The 18,456-nt window shown below is 38.6% G+C and overlaps 1 protein-coding gene across 6 annotated transcripts in view; it reads left to right on the plus strand.

Moving 5' to 3' along the window:
• Positions 1-18,456, plus strand: part of TNIK (TRAF2 and NCK interacting kinase) — a 402,893-nt gene that overhangs the window by 264,888 nt on the left and 119,549 nt on the right. For all 6 annotated transcript variants that reach the window (XM_030929436.1, XM_030929450.1, XM_010360215.2 and 3 more), the window contains 3 exons: positions 3,295-3,405; positions 7,124-7,214; positions 9,084-9,214. In XM_030929436.1, the coding sequence (XP_030785296.1) occupies positions 3,295-3,405; positions 7,124-7,214; positions 9,084-9,214 (333 nt within the window). The remainder of the gene's footprint in view (positions 1-3,294; positions 3,406-7,123; positions 7,215-9,083; positions 9,215-18,456) is intronic.

Here is an 18,456-nt window from a genome sequence, read left to right on the forward strand (position 1 = left end):
TTTTCAGTTCTTTTGAGTATACATCTAGAAATGGAATTGCTGAATCATGTGTCAACTCTATGTGTAACTTATTGAGGAACCCATTAACTATTCACCACAGTGACCGTGTACCATTTTACATTACCATTAGCAATGTATAGAGGTTCCAGTTTCTCCACATCCTCACCAATACTTGTGATTTTCTGCCTTTTTTTCTTCTTAAATTAATATCCATCCTAGTAGATTTAAAGTGATATCTCATTGTGGTTTTGGTATTTTCCTAATGACTAATGACGTCAAGCATCTCTACATGTCATTGTTAGCCATTTGTATGTCTTCTTTGGAGGAATGTCTATTCAAGTCCTTTTCCCATTTTTAAATTGGGTTGCTTGTCTTTTTATTATTGAGTTATAAGAGTTCCTTATATATTCTGGATAGTAGACCTTTATCAGATATGTGATTTGCAAATACTTTTCCCATTCTGTGGGGTGTCTTTTCACTGTCTTGATAGTGTTCTTTCATTCACAAATGTTTATAATTTTGATAAAATTAATTTTTTCTATTTTTTTTTTAAATTTTGGTGCTTGTGCATTTGTTGTCATATCTAAGAAGCCATTGCTAAATCTAAGGTCAAGGAGAGTCACCCCTATGATTTCTCCTGAAAGTTTTATCGTGTTAGCTCTTATATTTAGATATTTGATCCATTTTGAGTTATTTTTTTGTATAGTGTGTAAGGTAAAGGTATAACATTTTTTGCATGTGAATATCCAGTTGTCTCAGCACTATTTGTAGAAGAAACTGTCATATAATTTTATCCGTAAGTATTTCAGCATTTTTCTCTAAACGATAAGAACTTCTTTTTGCAAAACTACAGTACCATCATTACGCTTTAAAAATATTGGCCAGGCATGGTGGCTCACGCCTGTAGTCCCAGCACTTTGGGAGGCCGAGGCAGGCGGATCACAAGGTCAGGAGATCGAGATCATCCCGGCTAACACGATGAAACCCCGTCTCTACCAAAAATACAAAAAAAAATTTAGCCCGGTGTGGTGGTGGGTGCCTGTAGTCCCAGCTACTCAGGAAGCTGAGGTGGGAGAATGGCGTGAACCCGGGAGGCAGAGCTTGCGGTGAGCCAAGATGGGACCACTGCACTCCAGCCTGGGCGACAGAGCAAGACTCTGTCTCAAAAAAAAAAAAAAAAAAATTAATCAGATTTCTTGAGTATCATCAACTATCTAAGTCTGTATTCAGAATTGTAATTATCTCAAAATTTGTAGTATCTCTTTTTTAAAAAAATTAATATCTAAATATGGTGCACCCATTTCAATTTGTTGGTATATCTTTTTAAGTGTTTTTAAATCTGTAGGTTTTCTTTGCATCTCTTTTTTTCTCCCTTGCAATTTAAGTGTTGAAAAAACTCTGTCTTACTAGTATCCTGGTCTAGATTTTGTTGATTGTATCCCCATGATGTTACATGTACCTCAGTCCTCTGAATTTCCTGTAAATTGGTGATTGGAGCTAGAGGCTTGATCAGGTTCAGATTTTTGTTTTTATTTTTGGCAGTACTACTTCCTAGGTGATGTGTGTTCTTTTATCAAGAGGCAAATTGTATTTACTTTTTAAAATGTTAACAGTCATTGATGATCACTGCCTGAGTCTGCTAGCTTATTAGGAGGCACAAAATGCTGGCATTCTAATTCTACTATGTCTTCTTCATTTATTAGATGGAATACCTACTTTTGTATGAGGAGAAACTGTCCCTCTTTTATTATTCAACTACCCAGTGGTAAGATTTGTATAAAAAAGGCAGTATAGACTCTTCAGTCTTTCCTTTTATTTGCCAGCTCTCAAAATAAGTTGGTTCGTTATTTTTTTCTAACAGTGCCAGTCATATCCTTTGGGTGGGGGGTGACTTTGTTAAGGCATTTAATTAAGCACATTTAAAGTGTTTCTACACATTGGAGCTATTATTCTTATCAATGCTCAAATTATCCCATCTTTCACCACTGGGAGTCTCATCAAATTGAATCCTTTTTGACATGATTTTGTGGTCTTTGATAGTTTCTGGGCTATTACATATTGTAATTTCCCAACTTTTATCTGGTTGGGATGTAGTCTACTTGTGGCACTTCCCAAATTTCCCTATAAACACTTACAGGTCTTGAAACTTCTCTGGCTTCTTGGAGGAGGTGGAAAGGTTTCCCTAGCCTTTGTGGAATCATAAGAAGACAAGTCAGAACAGGCTTTTTTGGAAACTCACTCATGAAATGAGTCTTATGAGATTTTATTGTTTCTATTAGGTATACAAAGTAAAAGAAAATATAGTTTCTGCCTGAAGATTTTGGAGCCTGATGAGGTATCTTTTAGGACCTGGAAACATAGTGCTAATATCAGGAATGTAGATTTGGACAAAGCCAAAGCCATCAATATGATTTTATTGTGGCTCCATTTTAGTTCTGTCTCTACTACCAAGTCAGGAATTGATTGCTAGTTATTCTGAATTCTTTTTGTATAATTATAAAAAATATATAAGTACATAGTAAGGTGACCTTTGTTGAAGATATTTTTGAAGGTAAAAGTCTGGAAATGGATGTGTTTTTCTAAGCCTAGAAAATGCATGTAAAAGCACATAGATGGCTTTTTTTTTCATATGGTCTCTACATCCCCATTAAGTAAGGGTGATGTTTATTTTCTGCCTATTTTATAAGTTGCTAAGTACTGTAATGAGTTTATATTCATAGAGTGCTTGGAGCTTTTGCATGAAAGGTGCTAAATTAGAGTTTATTGTTTATTGAATTTATTTGATGTGTCCAACCTCCTGGGAACATTCGCTGAAGTTAATTAAAAACAGATAGTTCCTACACTGACAGCCTACAGTGCCACTTACAAACCAGTAACATAAACAGTGTGCACCTCTGTAACCCTAAGTTGGGACACCTAGAGAACCACAGTTCTTTCTGAAGGGGGAATAATGCTACTTTTATGTGAAAATTTGACTGCTGAGTAAAAACAGATATTCTCAATTTTGTCTGAGTCACCTACCTGCTCCCATTAAAAAAAAAAAAAGAATATGGAGAGTTTCCTCAATTTTCAACTATAACTTACAGGTTGAAAAATTTTAAAATAATGTTTCCTTTATATCATTTTGGGAATACATGAAGGTAAAAGCTTGTGTTTTATTTTTTTTTTTTATGATTACTTTTTCTTTGCAGGAATGGCATTCCAGAGCAGCCAGTTGCTTGTGCTTTCTTACCCCAACTTAATGGAAACTGTGAAGCACCATTAAAATAATGGCTTGTTTGCTTCCTTTGCCAGTTGGTGATGGAGTTTTGTGGTGCTGGCTCTGTCACCGACCTGATCAAGAACACGAAGGGTAACACGTTGAAAGAGGAGTGGATCGCATACATCTGCAGGGAAATCTTACGGGTAGGTTATGAGTGGGGACTGGCCCACCTCCCAAAGTCTCCAAGCAACACATGATATCTTAGGAGGGATTGAATTTTGTGACTTTCCAGTGAAATTCATAAGCATATCAAAAACTCTTTAAAAGTTCATCCTATCAGTGGTGGTGGTGCTGGTGGTAATTTGGTGTGAAGATCTGCTCTGATGAAAGTAAGCGCCGTTCTGGAGATAGGCCATGAGCATATTTTCATTTAGGTTGACATTGGGTGATTTATCTTAATAAGGGATTCATTTTCAATGCTGTTTCCAATTAGAAACCTGATTTTAGATCATAAAGAGATATTTTGATCACTCATTTATCTGTTTGTGAAAGTTTATAATTAATATATTATCTCTAATGGTGTAATACCTTCCCACCATATAAAGTTTATAAGGATTGTGTGACTTTAGTCATTCCTATACATACAACCTAGTTTAACTGATTTTACCTTTAAAAATAAATCTTTGTGACCTAATCACTTAAACTAATCAAAATAGCTGAACAAGACTGCCTGTTTGCCCAGTTTTCCCATACATCCCCCAATCAGGAAATCTAGGCAATTGTATCATATTTGCTGAGCTGAGTTCAGGAAGAAGAAAGTAACTGGGCATATTTTAGTTCATTCAGACTAGCTTAATCATCCCTTCCTACTAATATGGAGATTATTATGTCTACTGAGCATTCTTACTGGATCTTCCTGGCCACTGTTATTTATTTATAGGCTCTGCCTTCTTAATTTAAGGGAACAAAAGTTAAAACTTTTTACTGTGTGTTCAAGGTATGCCTTTGAGAGATAGATTATATGCTTTGGGTGAATGGATGAAATGCATAGAAGTTAAAAAGAAGGAAGGCATAGAAGATAAAAAGAAGGAAGGCATTATATGCTTTGGGTGAATGGATGAAATGCATAGAAGTAAAAAAGAAGGAAGGCATAAGAAGACGATGTCTGTTCATTAAATGCAAACCAAATTAGGAAAAGGCAAATAGAAAATGGAATTTTAAAATTATAACATTGATGTGAATGACTTCTATACTACAAAATATCACTGAGAAATATTAAAGAAGACCTTAATAAATGGAGGCATATATTATTTCACAGATTACTCAATATTGTTAAGATGTCATTTCTACCCAGTTTGATCCATGGTTTCATTAAACTTCTGATTAAAATTCCTATAGGTATATTTGTGGAAATTTATAAAGCTGATTTTCAAACATATAGAAATGCAAAGGGCTAAGAATAACCAAGGCAATCTTGAAGAAGAAGAACAAAGCTGGAGGATTTATGCTACCAGTTATCAAGATTTATTATAAAGCTACTAATAAATTAAGACAGAGTAGTATTGTTACAAGATTAGACAATGGCCAAAGGAACAGAATCAAGGATCCAGGAACCAGACCCACATCATATGGACACCTGGTCTGTGACAAAGGAAAGGGTGTTTTTATCAGTAAATAGTACTTGATCAGTTGAATATCCATAAGAAAACATGAAACTTGACACCTGCTACATACCATATTCAAAAATTTATTCCAACTGGGTTATAGATATAAATGGGAAAAATATAACAATTAAAGCTCTTAAGAAAAAACACATACATCCATGGTTTGGGGTAGGCAAAAATATAAATTATATATTTTGTGTTTTTAAACAGAACACAAAACCAAATTTGAGAGGAAACACGGAGGCCTGGCTGTTGATTTCCTTCACATCTGACGTTTGTCTCTGTTTTGATGTGCCATTGTGCAAACTTACTTTGAATTTCTGACTTAAAATTTTGCTCATTCAGTAGAGCATGATGGATTATTTAGTCATCCTGACCACTCAGTGGATGCCAAGAACCTGTCAGGTCTCTAGGGCTGGTTCTGCCTGATACGCCTTTCTGCACTGCTGGGGAGCCCTCCAGAGGATCAGTCATTTGATCTCATCTTGGTTCTAAAAGCAGCAGAGATGTTTCATCACATGAGCATCTCTCAGTACCTTTCACACATTCTCAATGTGTGGAAACAATGGCGTTCCTCCTTTTCCAGTACATTCTCGGAAATGATACCGGCATTTCAGACATGACTCACTGGAAGAGACACTTGATCACCCAAAGGTCTCTGGCCACAAGCGGTTTTAGAGACGACCTCCACGCATTGTATGATCTCATTAGAAGAACTTTTGACTCACTTCCATGCTCTGGTATCTGCTTTCAGCCACTTCGGGGGTACATAAACACTGTGAAAACCACACATTTAAACCTGCTAGATGCCTACCTTGTGACAAACTGAACAGATAAGAAAGGCAATTTTTTAAGACCTAAACCAGTGCCTCAAACCCTTCTATAACATGGTTTATGTTTTCTGATATTTCTGAATGTATATGTGGGTCTTCTTGGACCTCTGTGCTCTCATGCTGAATTTCTTTGACAAGAGAATTCAGATATCCGTTTTGTTTCTTTACCTGTCAACCTCATTTTTCATACCATGACTTTGTTGTTGTGGAGAAGATTAAAAGAACAAAAAATTATAAATAATAAAGTGCACTTGGGTACCTGATACATTGAATTATCAAGTGTTAGCATAAAATAATTTGTTTTAAGACTCCAGTTTTAGATTCTTTTAGATTATAATTTATCTGAAAAATATCTGACTACTTTAGAGTAAGTCTGTAGGTTAAAGAATTCACACCACAAAGAGGCCAAAAACAGAGTAATTCATGAAGAAATGGAACACAAACAGGTTTAGTTGTCACTGAATAATTATCTCACATAATGAGCACAAAGTCACAAATAGCATAAACTAAAAATGACAGTGATAAATGCCAACAAAGGAAATAGAAACTGTATTTCTTTTTAAATGTAAGGCACAATGGGTAAAGCCAATGGGAAATTTCTTGGCTGGTCTGAGAAATATTTTACTGTGCTTAATTAAAATTGTATAACAAGGCCGGCTGCTATGGCTCACACCTGGATTCCCAGCACTTTGGGAGGCTGAGGTGAGTGGATCACCTGAGGTCAGGAGTTCAAGACCAGCCTGGCCAACATGGTGAAACCCCGTCTCTACTAAAATAAATTAGCCTGGCGTGGTGGCGGGCACCTGTAATCCTAGCTACTCTGGAGACTGAGGCAGTCGCTTGAACCCGGGAGGCAGAGGTTGCAGTGAGCCCAGATGACGCCACTGCACTCCAGCCTGGGCGACGGAATAAGGCTCCATCTCAATCAATCAATCAATCATTCAATGAAATTGGGTAACAGAAAGTAAATTTTAACTTTTAAATTCAAATATTGCCAAAAATCATGCAGGGATTCAGTTACATCAGGTTAGTTTTCTATACAGAGAATGTGTAGATGGTTCTCTTTCAAACTAGCAAATACAGGCAGTCCTCGCTTCTCACAGTAGTATTAACTGAAACTCGTGTTCATATTGGAACCATATAATCACTTGTGTGGTTCCCTGATACCTGATAATCAGATCCGATATGCAAGCATTTCATTAAACACAGCACCATGCATTGCAAGGACTGTCTGTGTATTTTAATTTATATTGATCAATTGCCTACAGTTAGAAGAGCACTATGATAACATGAAAGATGTGATTATAATTCTGAAAAGTATGTCTGGGTGAGTGTAAAGTTTTTGGATCCTTAACATTCAAAATAATTTATTGGCATGTTGGCTTTTGCTCCTATTAACCCTTCTTAACTCTTCATCACTCCAGGGGCTGAGTCACCTGCACCAGCATAAAGTGATTCATCGAGATATTAAAGGGCAAAATGTCTTGCTGACTGAAAATGCAGAAGTTAAACTCGGTAAGAGCAGAATCCTGTGAGCCTTGGAATTGCAGGAAGTGATGAGATTATATTAACAGCTCTAAAAGATTAATGTTAATTTACTACTGTGGATTTGGAGGGCATTGCCCTAAAAATAGAAAGGAAAATGTTTGTCTATTTTAAAAAATATTTTCTCAAGGCATTCTGAGGAATGAATTATATATAATGTGGGAACAGAACCACTTGCTTAATCAATATATAGAAATAATTGAGTTTCTTTGTTTCAGCAAAGATTAGAAGTGACAAACTTTGAAATGGCCTCCTATATCTTACAGTTTGTTTATATTGTTACTGCTATAACAGAGCACTAGGACCCAATTTTTTTCCATGAAAATATACCCGGTTAGGCATATTCAGAATAATCAATTCCTGCTGTCTTCCTGTAGGTTTAAGTTATATTTACATTGATTTTGTTATTACCTTGGGCTCCTGTACAAAATGAATGCTCAATATTTTCCTTTAGGTGCATACTGATTACCCCCACTTGCATCAGTGGGAGAATCCTTTTCTTTGGCATATCTATTAGAGCTCTTTCCGCAACAAATCTGGGACTGTCCAAATAAAGTAGAGAATTACCACATGCATTTGACTGCTTGGTGTATATGAGTAAGAGCATGAATTGAAAAATATCCAGTAGGATATGTGACTTGTCATCTCGAAAAGGATCACTGTCCATATGATTGTATATTTTCAAAGAGATTTAAACATCTTCTATGTTTATATCTCAAACATTTGCTCTTCCTTTTTGTTGAAATATATGATACCCATTTTTTTTCTTAGTTAACATTTGGGGCCAAACTTTCTCATCTCATGAATATTCTCTTTTAAAAACAAAAGTATACATTGTAGAGGCTAAGCAGTTATATATGTATCAACTAGATAAGCTACCCTGAGAGCTTTCTTGCATCACTAATTAACGGTTACTTGTTGAGTGTATATTATATGCCAGGCCCTATACAAGACAATTTTCTATGGATTATCTCTCATAAACATCAGAGCAACTCTGTGTAGATGTCATCATCCTCATTTTACAGATTAGGAAACCGAAGCTCAGAGAGGTTGATCTACTAGCCCTGGGTCATACCACTAGTAGGTGGCAGAAATGAGATACAAACTTAGGGAGTCTGACTCCAGACTTTTGCTTTTAATCACTTGCCTCGTATCCCCAAAATACTACCCTTTATGACAACTAAGCTTACTTTTTTTTAACACCTATTTTTGGTCCTTGTGAAGCCTTGGTGTAACCAAATGTAACTCTTTGTGCCTTCCTCATTGATACACCTCATCCAGTTATACATGCAGTTTAAAAACATATTCACAGTATAGAAAAGGTAGAAGCAACCCAGGTGCCCATCAACAGGTGAACAGATAAACCAAATGTGGTCCATACATACAATGGAATATTATTCAACCTTGAGAAGGAAGGAAATTCTAACACATGCTACAATGTGGATGAACCTTGTCAACATTATGCTAAATGAAATAAGCCAGTCACAAAAAGACAAATATTATATGATTCCACTTATACAAGGTAGTGAGAACAGTCAAATTTATAGAGATGGAAAGTAGAATGACTGCCAGGGGTTGGGGCAAGGGGAAATTGGGAGCTGTTGTTTAATAGGTACAAAGTTTCAGCTGGGGAAGATGAGAAATTCTGGAGATGGATAGTGGTGAAGGTTGCACAACAATGTGGATGTACTTAGTGCCCCAGAAATGTACATGTTAAAATGGTCAAAATTATATACTTTAGGTTATGTACATTTTACCACAATAAAATAATTCACATTCATTAATCGCTCTATAAAACCTAAGTTCATAGACTTTATTTACTTTTCTCCTCTTAAATAGTGGACTTTGGAGTCAGTGCCCAGCTTGATCGAACTGTGGGCAGGAGGAATACTTTCATTGGAACTCCCTACTGGATGGCACCAGAAGTTATTGCCTGTGACGAAAACCCAGATGCCACATATGATTTCAAGGTATGACTTCTTTGTTGTGTTTCAAACCTATGCCTACCATCTTATCCTGAGTCTTGCAGCGGGAGAATTCTTACGTGCCTTTATATTTATGATTTATGTGACCCAAAGGGAGAACTGAAGAACATTATTTGCGTTTAAGACTTACAAGACATTCAAGTGGGGATCTTTTTAATGAATTCACCTATCTTAATCTGATTGCCTGTTTGTTAAAAAAAAAAAAAATGTTTAAATCATTTGTTATATATTTTTGAATTTACTCTTGCTTCTTCTCATTGGAAAATACATTAGATTTCCATGTTGGTTATGGTTGAGAGTTTTGGAAGAGTGTATATTCTAAGAGCTTTTTACGTTAAACTAAGATGTGAATTTGTTGTCTTGGGTCATCTTTTTCTGATTGAGAATAATCTGACTTACGTCTACGATGCTCGAAGTATAATTATCTGGGGTTTCTTTTTCATGAGAGGGAATCAAATGGAATATTGGTGACTACTTTATGGTATTTCTGTCGTGTGTCCTGATGTTTCGTAGAAATTTGATTTGTGACTTGTTACTTTATATTATAAACTAGAAATCTGCTAATAAATTCAAAGCTGTGTTCAAGTAGATTTCTCCAAGAAGCCCTTCTCTTTTCTGCTAGCCAATAACCAAACATAATTTTGGGTTATTGCCCCTCAGTTTTATTGTCTGGGCTTTTAGGTGACATGGCTTTCTAACGAACGGTGACTGAACGTCAAGACAATAAAATTAGGGGCAATGGGATCTGGGAACTGTGTGTGGGTTTCCAGGCTCTGCATTAGGTAGACAGACACCCTGTGGTCTTTGTGTGCATTACAGGACAAGTTGGGCAAAACTTGATCTACCTGCGCTGGTTTCAGAGGTGCATGGACTTTTCACCAAAACACTTTAATGATCCTCTGTAAATACTCTCATCTAACAGATGAGGAAACTGAGGCCGAGATCTGCAGGTGCCCACCGGGTTAGTGATCATCTCAGAGTTAGCACCTGAACGCAGGTCTCCAAGCTTTCTGTTCAGAGCCCTTTCCAATATATTACCTTGCTCCTCTGTAATGTACTTCCATATAAATCTCCAGTTTACCAATTGAACAGTATATTTGAAGAATTTCACTTTTAAGGAATATTTTTAGTTCTCGACATGTGGGGTTATTATTGAAATCAGGTCTTAAAGATGCATTGTAAACATTGCAGCATTTTTGAGGCCCCGTATCTCAGTGTTGACAGAAAATTTACCTTTTTTGGGAATTGTAAGCTTGAAGGTCTGAAAACATAATAATCTCCCATAAATTTCCTCCTTCCTTCAAAGTTAGTCACTGTAATAACCTGACAACAATCTGTCTGAAAACAGCTGCCAAGTTAAAAATTAATCTCCTGCCAAAATAAGTGTCATTTTTTAAACTGCTAATGATAAGCATATTTAAATAATTCCATTTGCAAATCCCTTCAGAGAAGCCACTACAAAATATACATTCCAGGCCAGATATGTGTGTCATGATTAGCTACAAGCAATTCTTCAAACCATAGTTATACCTAACAACTGCTAACTAGTCTACATCTGGGCCACAGATATTCTAGATTACTATGTAACATAGCATGAGGAATCAGTGTTTGCAGCTTTTACCCTCAGCTTAATCTTTTAAGTATTGTGACTGACTACACTATATATGGGACTTTTGTTATGTAAATTAAGTGGGTGCCTACCACTGACTTGTTTTCAGTAGGGTATCTAGAAGAGGCTTTCCTTCTGGCCAAGCAAAGCTTGGAATTAAACTGATATTTTGGTCCTCTTTCCTCAGATTATGGCTGAGGAGTATAGTTTAAAATCACTGTAAATGGTATGAGACCAGTGCATAACTCTAGGTATGGGCAAAGCCTAGTGCATGAGTAGCCACAGAGGTCGTCATGCTGCACAGTGATTTCAGAGGTACTAGAAGGTTCACCTGGCTATAAAAGTATCCTGAGACATTAAAAAGATTGAAGATGAATGTCTGTGTGTGTGTGTGTGTGTGTGTGTGTGTGTGTGTGTGTGTGTTTTTAAATAAAGAATCCTGATAGAATAGGTTCAACTGTGTCAGTCATTTAGACCTTAGTGCAAATTAGTTTAACAGGATTGTCAGGAATGTAGGTTGTGCAAGAGGAAGAAAAAGTCATGGCAGGGATATGAGCTTCACTGGTTATTTGCCATGGGTAAAAAGAGGAGGACGACAAAAGAATGAATAAGGAAGACTTTTCCACGGAGGACTTTATAATACTGAATTATTTTCGGTTTAAAAAAAAATTCATAGTGGTCTTCAAAGACATCTTAGACAAATCAAATAGTAAATAATAAAGAACAAAACCAAGCCATACCCTGTTGGGGTATCGTAGAAGGTTTGGGGATTTTTGCAGATTTATTTCATCCACTTACACAGTTTTACAGTGGGCCAGAAAAGATGCTGATCTTTAAATAACCTTACTACTTCTTTCTTGGCACCATATATTATCCCCTTTTCTGTTCAGTATCCTTAGGAATGTGACCTGTCACCAGGGGACAACTTGACAATATGCTGATTTTCAAAATCATTTATTCATTCACTCAGTGCATGTTTATAGACTATCCATTGTGTATAAGGAGTTAGTCAAGCTGTATCTGTACATGCTGTTTCTGATAGAAGGTTCATTTGAGACCCCGTCAAAGCCCGAGGATTTCACTGTGTGTTTGGTGGTCCACTTGGCCCAGTGGTGTATCCCAGCTCCAGAAGCTTGATGTCAACACTTTGGGCCCTCATGTGCTACAGCCACTTTCAGCTGACAGTGTATATTTAGAATAAAGGGTGACTTGGCCACCAGACTTTACTAGATTTCTTACCACAAAAGTCCTTCCTGTAAAATAAAGACAAGAACAAAAAGAAAAAGAGTATAGCTGAGTTTTGTTATTTGATTTATTGTTTACCGATTATTATTTGATGTGTCTAAGATGTCTTTAAATACCACTATAACTTTTTATAAAACCTAAAGTAACTCAACGTTATAAAGTCTTCCGTAGAAAAGTAGCCTGAAGAACTCCTGCTTCTTATTGCAGAGTCTGGTTTTGTGTGATATCTACTGGGCACAGTAAGTAACTCACTGAAAATAGACCCTCTCCTAAGCAGGAGTGCCAGAATCTCATTTGCCTGGTATGCTGGCTTTCCCCTGGAGGCCCTTCCTTTCTTGTTTTCAGAAATTCTGTCAAAACACTTCAAGTGAAAGGAAAGGTTTTATTTCCCTGATAAGTATGTGGGGCAATAATGAAAGCTTTCCCATTTAATAATAAGCATTCAAAAGATTTGAAATTAATAAAGCTGTTCAAAATGCCTAGGCTGTTTAAATTGTTATTTTTTTTTAAACCTAGTTTGAATTTCATTTTGGTTGGATGGGATCTGCCAAGCATTTTATAGTCCTGTGTATTTATTACTTTAACAGAACCACCCACTAAGAAATTTCTGTGGCTGAATGCCACAGTATAGTACACATAATGTAGTATTATTCACCCCTCCCACCCCATGGAGGGAGACACACCCGCGCGCACACACACACGGGAAATCTATAAAGAACCTGGAAAAACTTAATAGTATTTACTTTTGAATAGGGCATGTGAATGGAAAACTTAAAATTTCTGGCCGGGCGCAGTGGCTCAAGCCTGTAATCCCAGCACTTTGGGAGGCCGACACGGGTGGATCAGGAGGTCAGGAGATCGAGACCATCCTGGTCTACACGGTGAAACCCCGTCTCTACTAAAAAACACAAAAAACTAGCCGGGCGAGATGGTGGGCGCCTGTAGTCCCAGCTACTCAGGAGGCTGAGGCAGGAGAATGGCGTAAACCCGGGAGGCGGAGCTTGCAGTGAGCAGAGATCGCGCCACTGCACTCCAGCCTGGGCGACAGAGCTAGACTCCGTCTCAAAAAAAAAAAAAAAAAAATTCTGTTTTCTATATCTTTCTGTCCTGTTATGTTTTTTGCCATAAACAGGCCTTGCTCTTATATTAAACCAATGAAGTAAGAGATGCACAGTGAGATGGCGTACCCCCTCATCCCTCTCCCCACCAGATTCCTGTCCTTAGGCCTGATCTGTGCCACTGTTGTTTATTATTCGCCTAAACTCTGTTTATGAGACTTTCACACAGGTACTGCAGATTATTTGCAGACATGGGTGTCTCCTCCAGCGTTTGGGTGAATATTGTGCTCTGGGTGTAGAGAAAGTACTCTTTTCCCCTATGTCACAGATAATTGGCATTATTCAGGCAGGGTGGAAATACTTCTTCTAAGTAAGAGGTTCAGTTGGAAATAAAGTGAGCAACCTAACTGGTGGTAGAGTTTCTGCTGTGCAGGGTGTCACCTGAGAGGACAATATTCAGATTGCAGAATGATGCGTTTACACTCTCAAACAAGTCCTGGCATCTGTCTACTGAGATTCAAACAAAGGTCCTTCCCTATTCGATCAGAAGGAAGGGGACCCAGATAGCACGTTAGTGTCACCAACAGGAAACTGAAACTCCTATTCAACATATTTCTGTGGCTTCCTCTTCACACCCACCTATAAAGGATTCCTTAGTTAAATGCAGGCAGTACCTCCTCCAGGCAACATGCTGATCCCCAAGGGAAGAGAGGAAGCTATTCTAATACTTTCCCTTTGGTCACATAGCAAGCGAAAATGGACAAAGAACTAAAGATTTCTGTCCTCGGTTTATTTTATGTGTGAAATGGGATTAGTAATAACTATCTCCACCTCAGTGACCCTAACTCACCACCTGAGTTCTGTGTCTAGATAACATAATGTATAAATATATAATGTAATTAATAAGAGTCAGTCCTTTGAAGTCAGACAGGACCAGTTTAGACTTTGCCTCCTATTTGCAAATTACCTCAGGGGAGTTATTGAACTTTTCATAAACCTGCGTAAAATGGGAATAATAAATTGTTTATTCCGAGGTTATAATAAAGTGAGAATATACATAAAGGGATTAATACAGTGTCCACCACTTGGTAAATACTCAATATATAGTACTTAGTGTATACATATATATTATAGATAGTTTGTGTTTATGTTATAATATGGAAGTATTGCTATTTGGCAACAGTTTCATATGGTTCAACCTCATATTTGTGTTACACATCTCTAATTATCTGCTTACATTGAGCCAGAATCTGCTTCTCTATAACTTTGACCACTCAATTAAGATGTTGTCCCTAGGGACCATACACACAATGCATTCATTTCTTTTTCCCACCTGGAACATTTAAAAAAAAACTAGTTACAAGTAAGTTACCCAACAAAAGACTACTTTCTGCTCTGTGAAACTTGAATAAAATATGCTGGCTGTGCCCATTATTAAGCTATTGTCTGTCAACTCTGGACTGCCATGCTGCCCTCTGCTTTGTGATAATAGAGCTAGGACTCAGCTGTCCTCCCTTCTGTTTGTCCATCTGACTACTTATCAGGCTCTGCCAGCAGGGAGCAATAGAGAACGGGAGACCGAGTCTGGAGGAGGGAGCTGGACACACGTTTTCCTGTTTGCTTCCTCTAAGCTTCTTATTTATGTCTGCACGGTCCTTGTGACCTCTTTGAGCACCACTGAGTACCAGAGCTCCCTGCCATCTTACCTGACTCTGGTTTGCTGGTTGAACTGCCAGTTGATGATATCTGGCCCTAAGGGTCTATCTGTACCCACATTTGTTGAATACCCAATGCAGCGTGTACTGCGTTGTATATTAGGCCCTTTGCATATATTTCCTTATTGAATTCTCTTACCAACCCTGCAAGATATGTGTTCTTTTCATGTTGCAGTTGAGAAAATGGGCTCAGAGTTATTAGTTGTGTCAGAGTTGGGTCTGGCTGCAGAGCATAGGCACCTTCTACCTCATGGTGGCCATTGGGGTTCTTGTCTTGTGTCACACAGCCTCTCATTCTTGTGTGGCTGGTTCAGACATCTGAAAGTGTTGCTTTTCTTCACTGTGTTGAGCAGCCCAGCCCCAGAAGGAATGCTCTCTTGTTCTGTTCAAGTTGCTTTTGTATCAGCTGTTCCCCACTCCCACCCTTTCCAGCAGCCAAAAGTTCTGTCTTGCCTCTGCCTTCCCAAAGGCACTAGAATTTGTCTCTCTTCTGTTTGTAATGCACACAGCACTAGGCTATTAATCATGCCACAGGCTAGGCTGCACAGCACCTCTGGAATAATGAATTACCCAGCTCCTGCCAAAATGAGTCACACCATGGCCATGAACGAAACTTATCTCTCTCTGACTCTTTCCTCATCTTGTTCTTCCCCCTTCCCTTTCTCATCTCCTGTGATCTGTCTTGCCAGTCATAATTGGAGCATTTTCTCCTTTATTTAAGTTCTGAAGTGTCTTTGGGACTCACTAATGTATCCAAAGGCTTAAACAAGGCCTGTCGAGGACATTTATGGCTTTCTAGCATGGGCAGTTAAGTGTAGCTTACAAGCAGCTTTGGGTATATATGGCCAGGAATATAAATGTTCCTCTTGGAAAACAAGAGAACCCCAGCCAAAAAAAAAAAAAAAAAAATCCTAACATTGATATCAAATGAAGGCTTAAGGGAGCAGCAGAATCAGCTAGGTCATGTGACTTAGCAGAGTATGCACAGGTATTTGTGGTGGTGTGACCTTTGGTTTGAAAGGGGTGTTCTGGGGGCTTAGGGAAAGGCTGCCCAAGAGGGATTCTGAGATGATGTGTACTAAACAAAGTACATATCTTTTCCCTAAACCTTCTTGCTTCCTGTGGGATAAATCCAGGATTACCGAATAAATGAGACCACTCCATTTCCCTACTGTCAAAGTATGTTTTTTCAAATTATTGCTGTATATGTATTATCACTTAGGAATGCTTTTGTCTGTACTTACGTTTCTTATGTCACCAGAAGTCTAGAGGCAGGCAGTCCAGAGTTGATGTGATGGTTCACTGATGTCTTCAGAAACCAAAGCTCCTAGCTTTCTGTCCTGGCATCATTAATTTGTTGGCAATAACTCATGGTTGCAAGATGGATGCTGTAGCTCCAGATATCATATTTTATTCAAGGCACTAAGAAGTGGGAAAAAGTTAGCAAGACACCAGCTATATTCGTCCCTTATTTCAGGAAAAGCAGAAGCTGCCAGAAGATGTTTGCTTATGTCTCATTGGAGAAAACTATGTCACATCCCTAACTGCCGTCCTTAGCTGCAGCGGCATCAGGATAGGCAAGTGTGGCTTTGCTATACTCTGAAATGGAAGCAGCAAGAAAAATGAGGGTTGAAAATGACCACTGGGTTAGCCAATAAACAATTTCTGCCACAACTAAATAGAGGGAAATCATAGAAGACTAAGTTGGGCAGGCAAATGCAGTGTCATCTGACAGTGGAGGAGAAGGAAATCAATATTCTTGGGCCCTACTCTGTGCCAGATTTTGTGCTAGCAGCATACCTGATCAATACATGCATGCCACGGTTATTTCCATTGTGCAGTTGAGAAGCTAAGCTCTGAGCAACATTCTGCATGTAGCTAAATTAGAAGCCACTATTTGAATCCAGATCTGCCTGACTTAAAAGTCTATTCTCAACTGGGTGCAGTGGCTCATGACCGTAATCCCAACACTTTGAGAGGCCAAGGTGGGAGGATTGCTTGAGCCCAGGAGTTCAAGACCAGCCTGGGCAACATAGTGAAACCTCATCTCAATCAATCAATCAATCAATACCCATTTCTTTCTACCAATCCATGTTGCCATTGGGAAATTGGGGCCAGTTTTATAGTATGAAACCGGAGTACCTCACTGAATCTCAGCACCGTTATTGAATTGTCAGCACCTTCAGTCACCTATGGACAAAGTAGGAATCTGAAGGAATTATCTTACGTATTAAAAATGCATTTTTATAATAATTGATAAGGGGAAAAATGGTGACTACTCCAGTCCTTAGATTGTGATGCTAGTTAAAAGAGAACTGGCCTAGGAAGCAGAAGACGCAGCTTGGTTTGAAACCAGCTGCTAAGTTGCTCTTTGATCTTGGGTAAGTCACTTTCCCTCATTTGTGAAATGAAAGGCTGAGCCAGGTGATCTGTAAAGAGTCTACCAGCCCTAGAACACTTAGGTTTTGCTACTTTCAAGTGTTTTTCATTTGTTCATTCATTCAATAAATATTTATTAAGGGCCTACTGTGTGCCAGGAACTGTTCTAGGTACTTTGGATACATCAGACAACAGGACAAAGATCCTTGCCGTGTGGCTCTTATGTTCTTAGGTATGTGTGCTGGAGGTAAGGGGCACAAGCAACAAACACAAAACATGGTAAATTAGTGATGAATAAACATGTCGTATGTTAGAGGTGGTTAGTTCTGTGGGGGACAAATATGGGGAAGGGGAATGAGCAGTGCTGGGGGGAGGTCCCAGTGGTCCTCATTGAGAACACAGGGGTGGAGCAGGCTTTGGGGAGGTGAGGGAGTCAGCCAGCACATCACTGGTGAGGTGCTGCAGGCCGAGGGAACAGTTGAGTCAAGATCCAAAGGCAGAAGTGTATCTGGGCCTTCTGAGCATTTTCCTTCTCCCTGATCTGAGGCCTGGCCTTGCGTTTTTCTTACCCCAGAACTATCATTTTGTTTTACATGTATTGGTTTTCAACCCAGCTCAAAGCTTCCTCGACTTGAAAGCCATTTAAATTGGACCCTTCTGTTGCAGTTAGGGCCATGGAGCCTGGCTGCCACCTTCTTACTTGTGCCTTATTTCACACTATAGAAACACTCAATTCTGAGGGATTTGGGGAAAATGGTGGTAGAACTACCAAGGCCTGGAGATACTAGAGTCTTATCGAAATAGCACAGGGACCTTAAGAGCCAACCCACTATTTCCAGACTATTCTTGCTGTGTTTCCTGTTTAAAGCCTCCTGAACAGCAAATGACTCAGTGTTTCTTTCATGTTCCCAAATGATTATCTTTGTCTATCAACCATAAAACCCCAGGTACAATAGAACTGCATTTTCGTCTTTACCAGTTATTGCTCCTGAGCCAACTTGTAATAGATGAGCTGAGCCTTCCCCATCAGCTCTGGAAATAACCTCACTCAGCGAGGCCAAGAGCCTCCGGGAAACTCAGTCACTTGCTAGGCTAGAGAAACGTGGGGTGCAGATTGCTTTTAATGAAAATCTTTGTGTATATCTTGAAACATAACAAAGAGAAGGGACAAGAGTTGCCTTTGTGAGTTGTGTTGTATGCACAGAGTTCCTTGGAGTCTTA

Source organism: Rhinopithecus roxellana, chromosome 1, assembly GCF_007565055.1.
Source record: "Rhinopithecus roxellana isolate Shanxi Qingling chromosome 1, ASM756505v1, whole genome shotgun sequence".
NCBI classification, from domain to species: Eukaryota; Metazoa; Chordata; class Mammalia; order Primates; family Cercopithecidae; genus Rhinopithecus; species Rhinopithecus roxellana.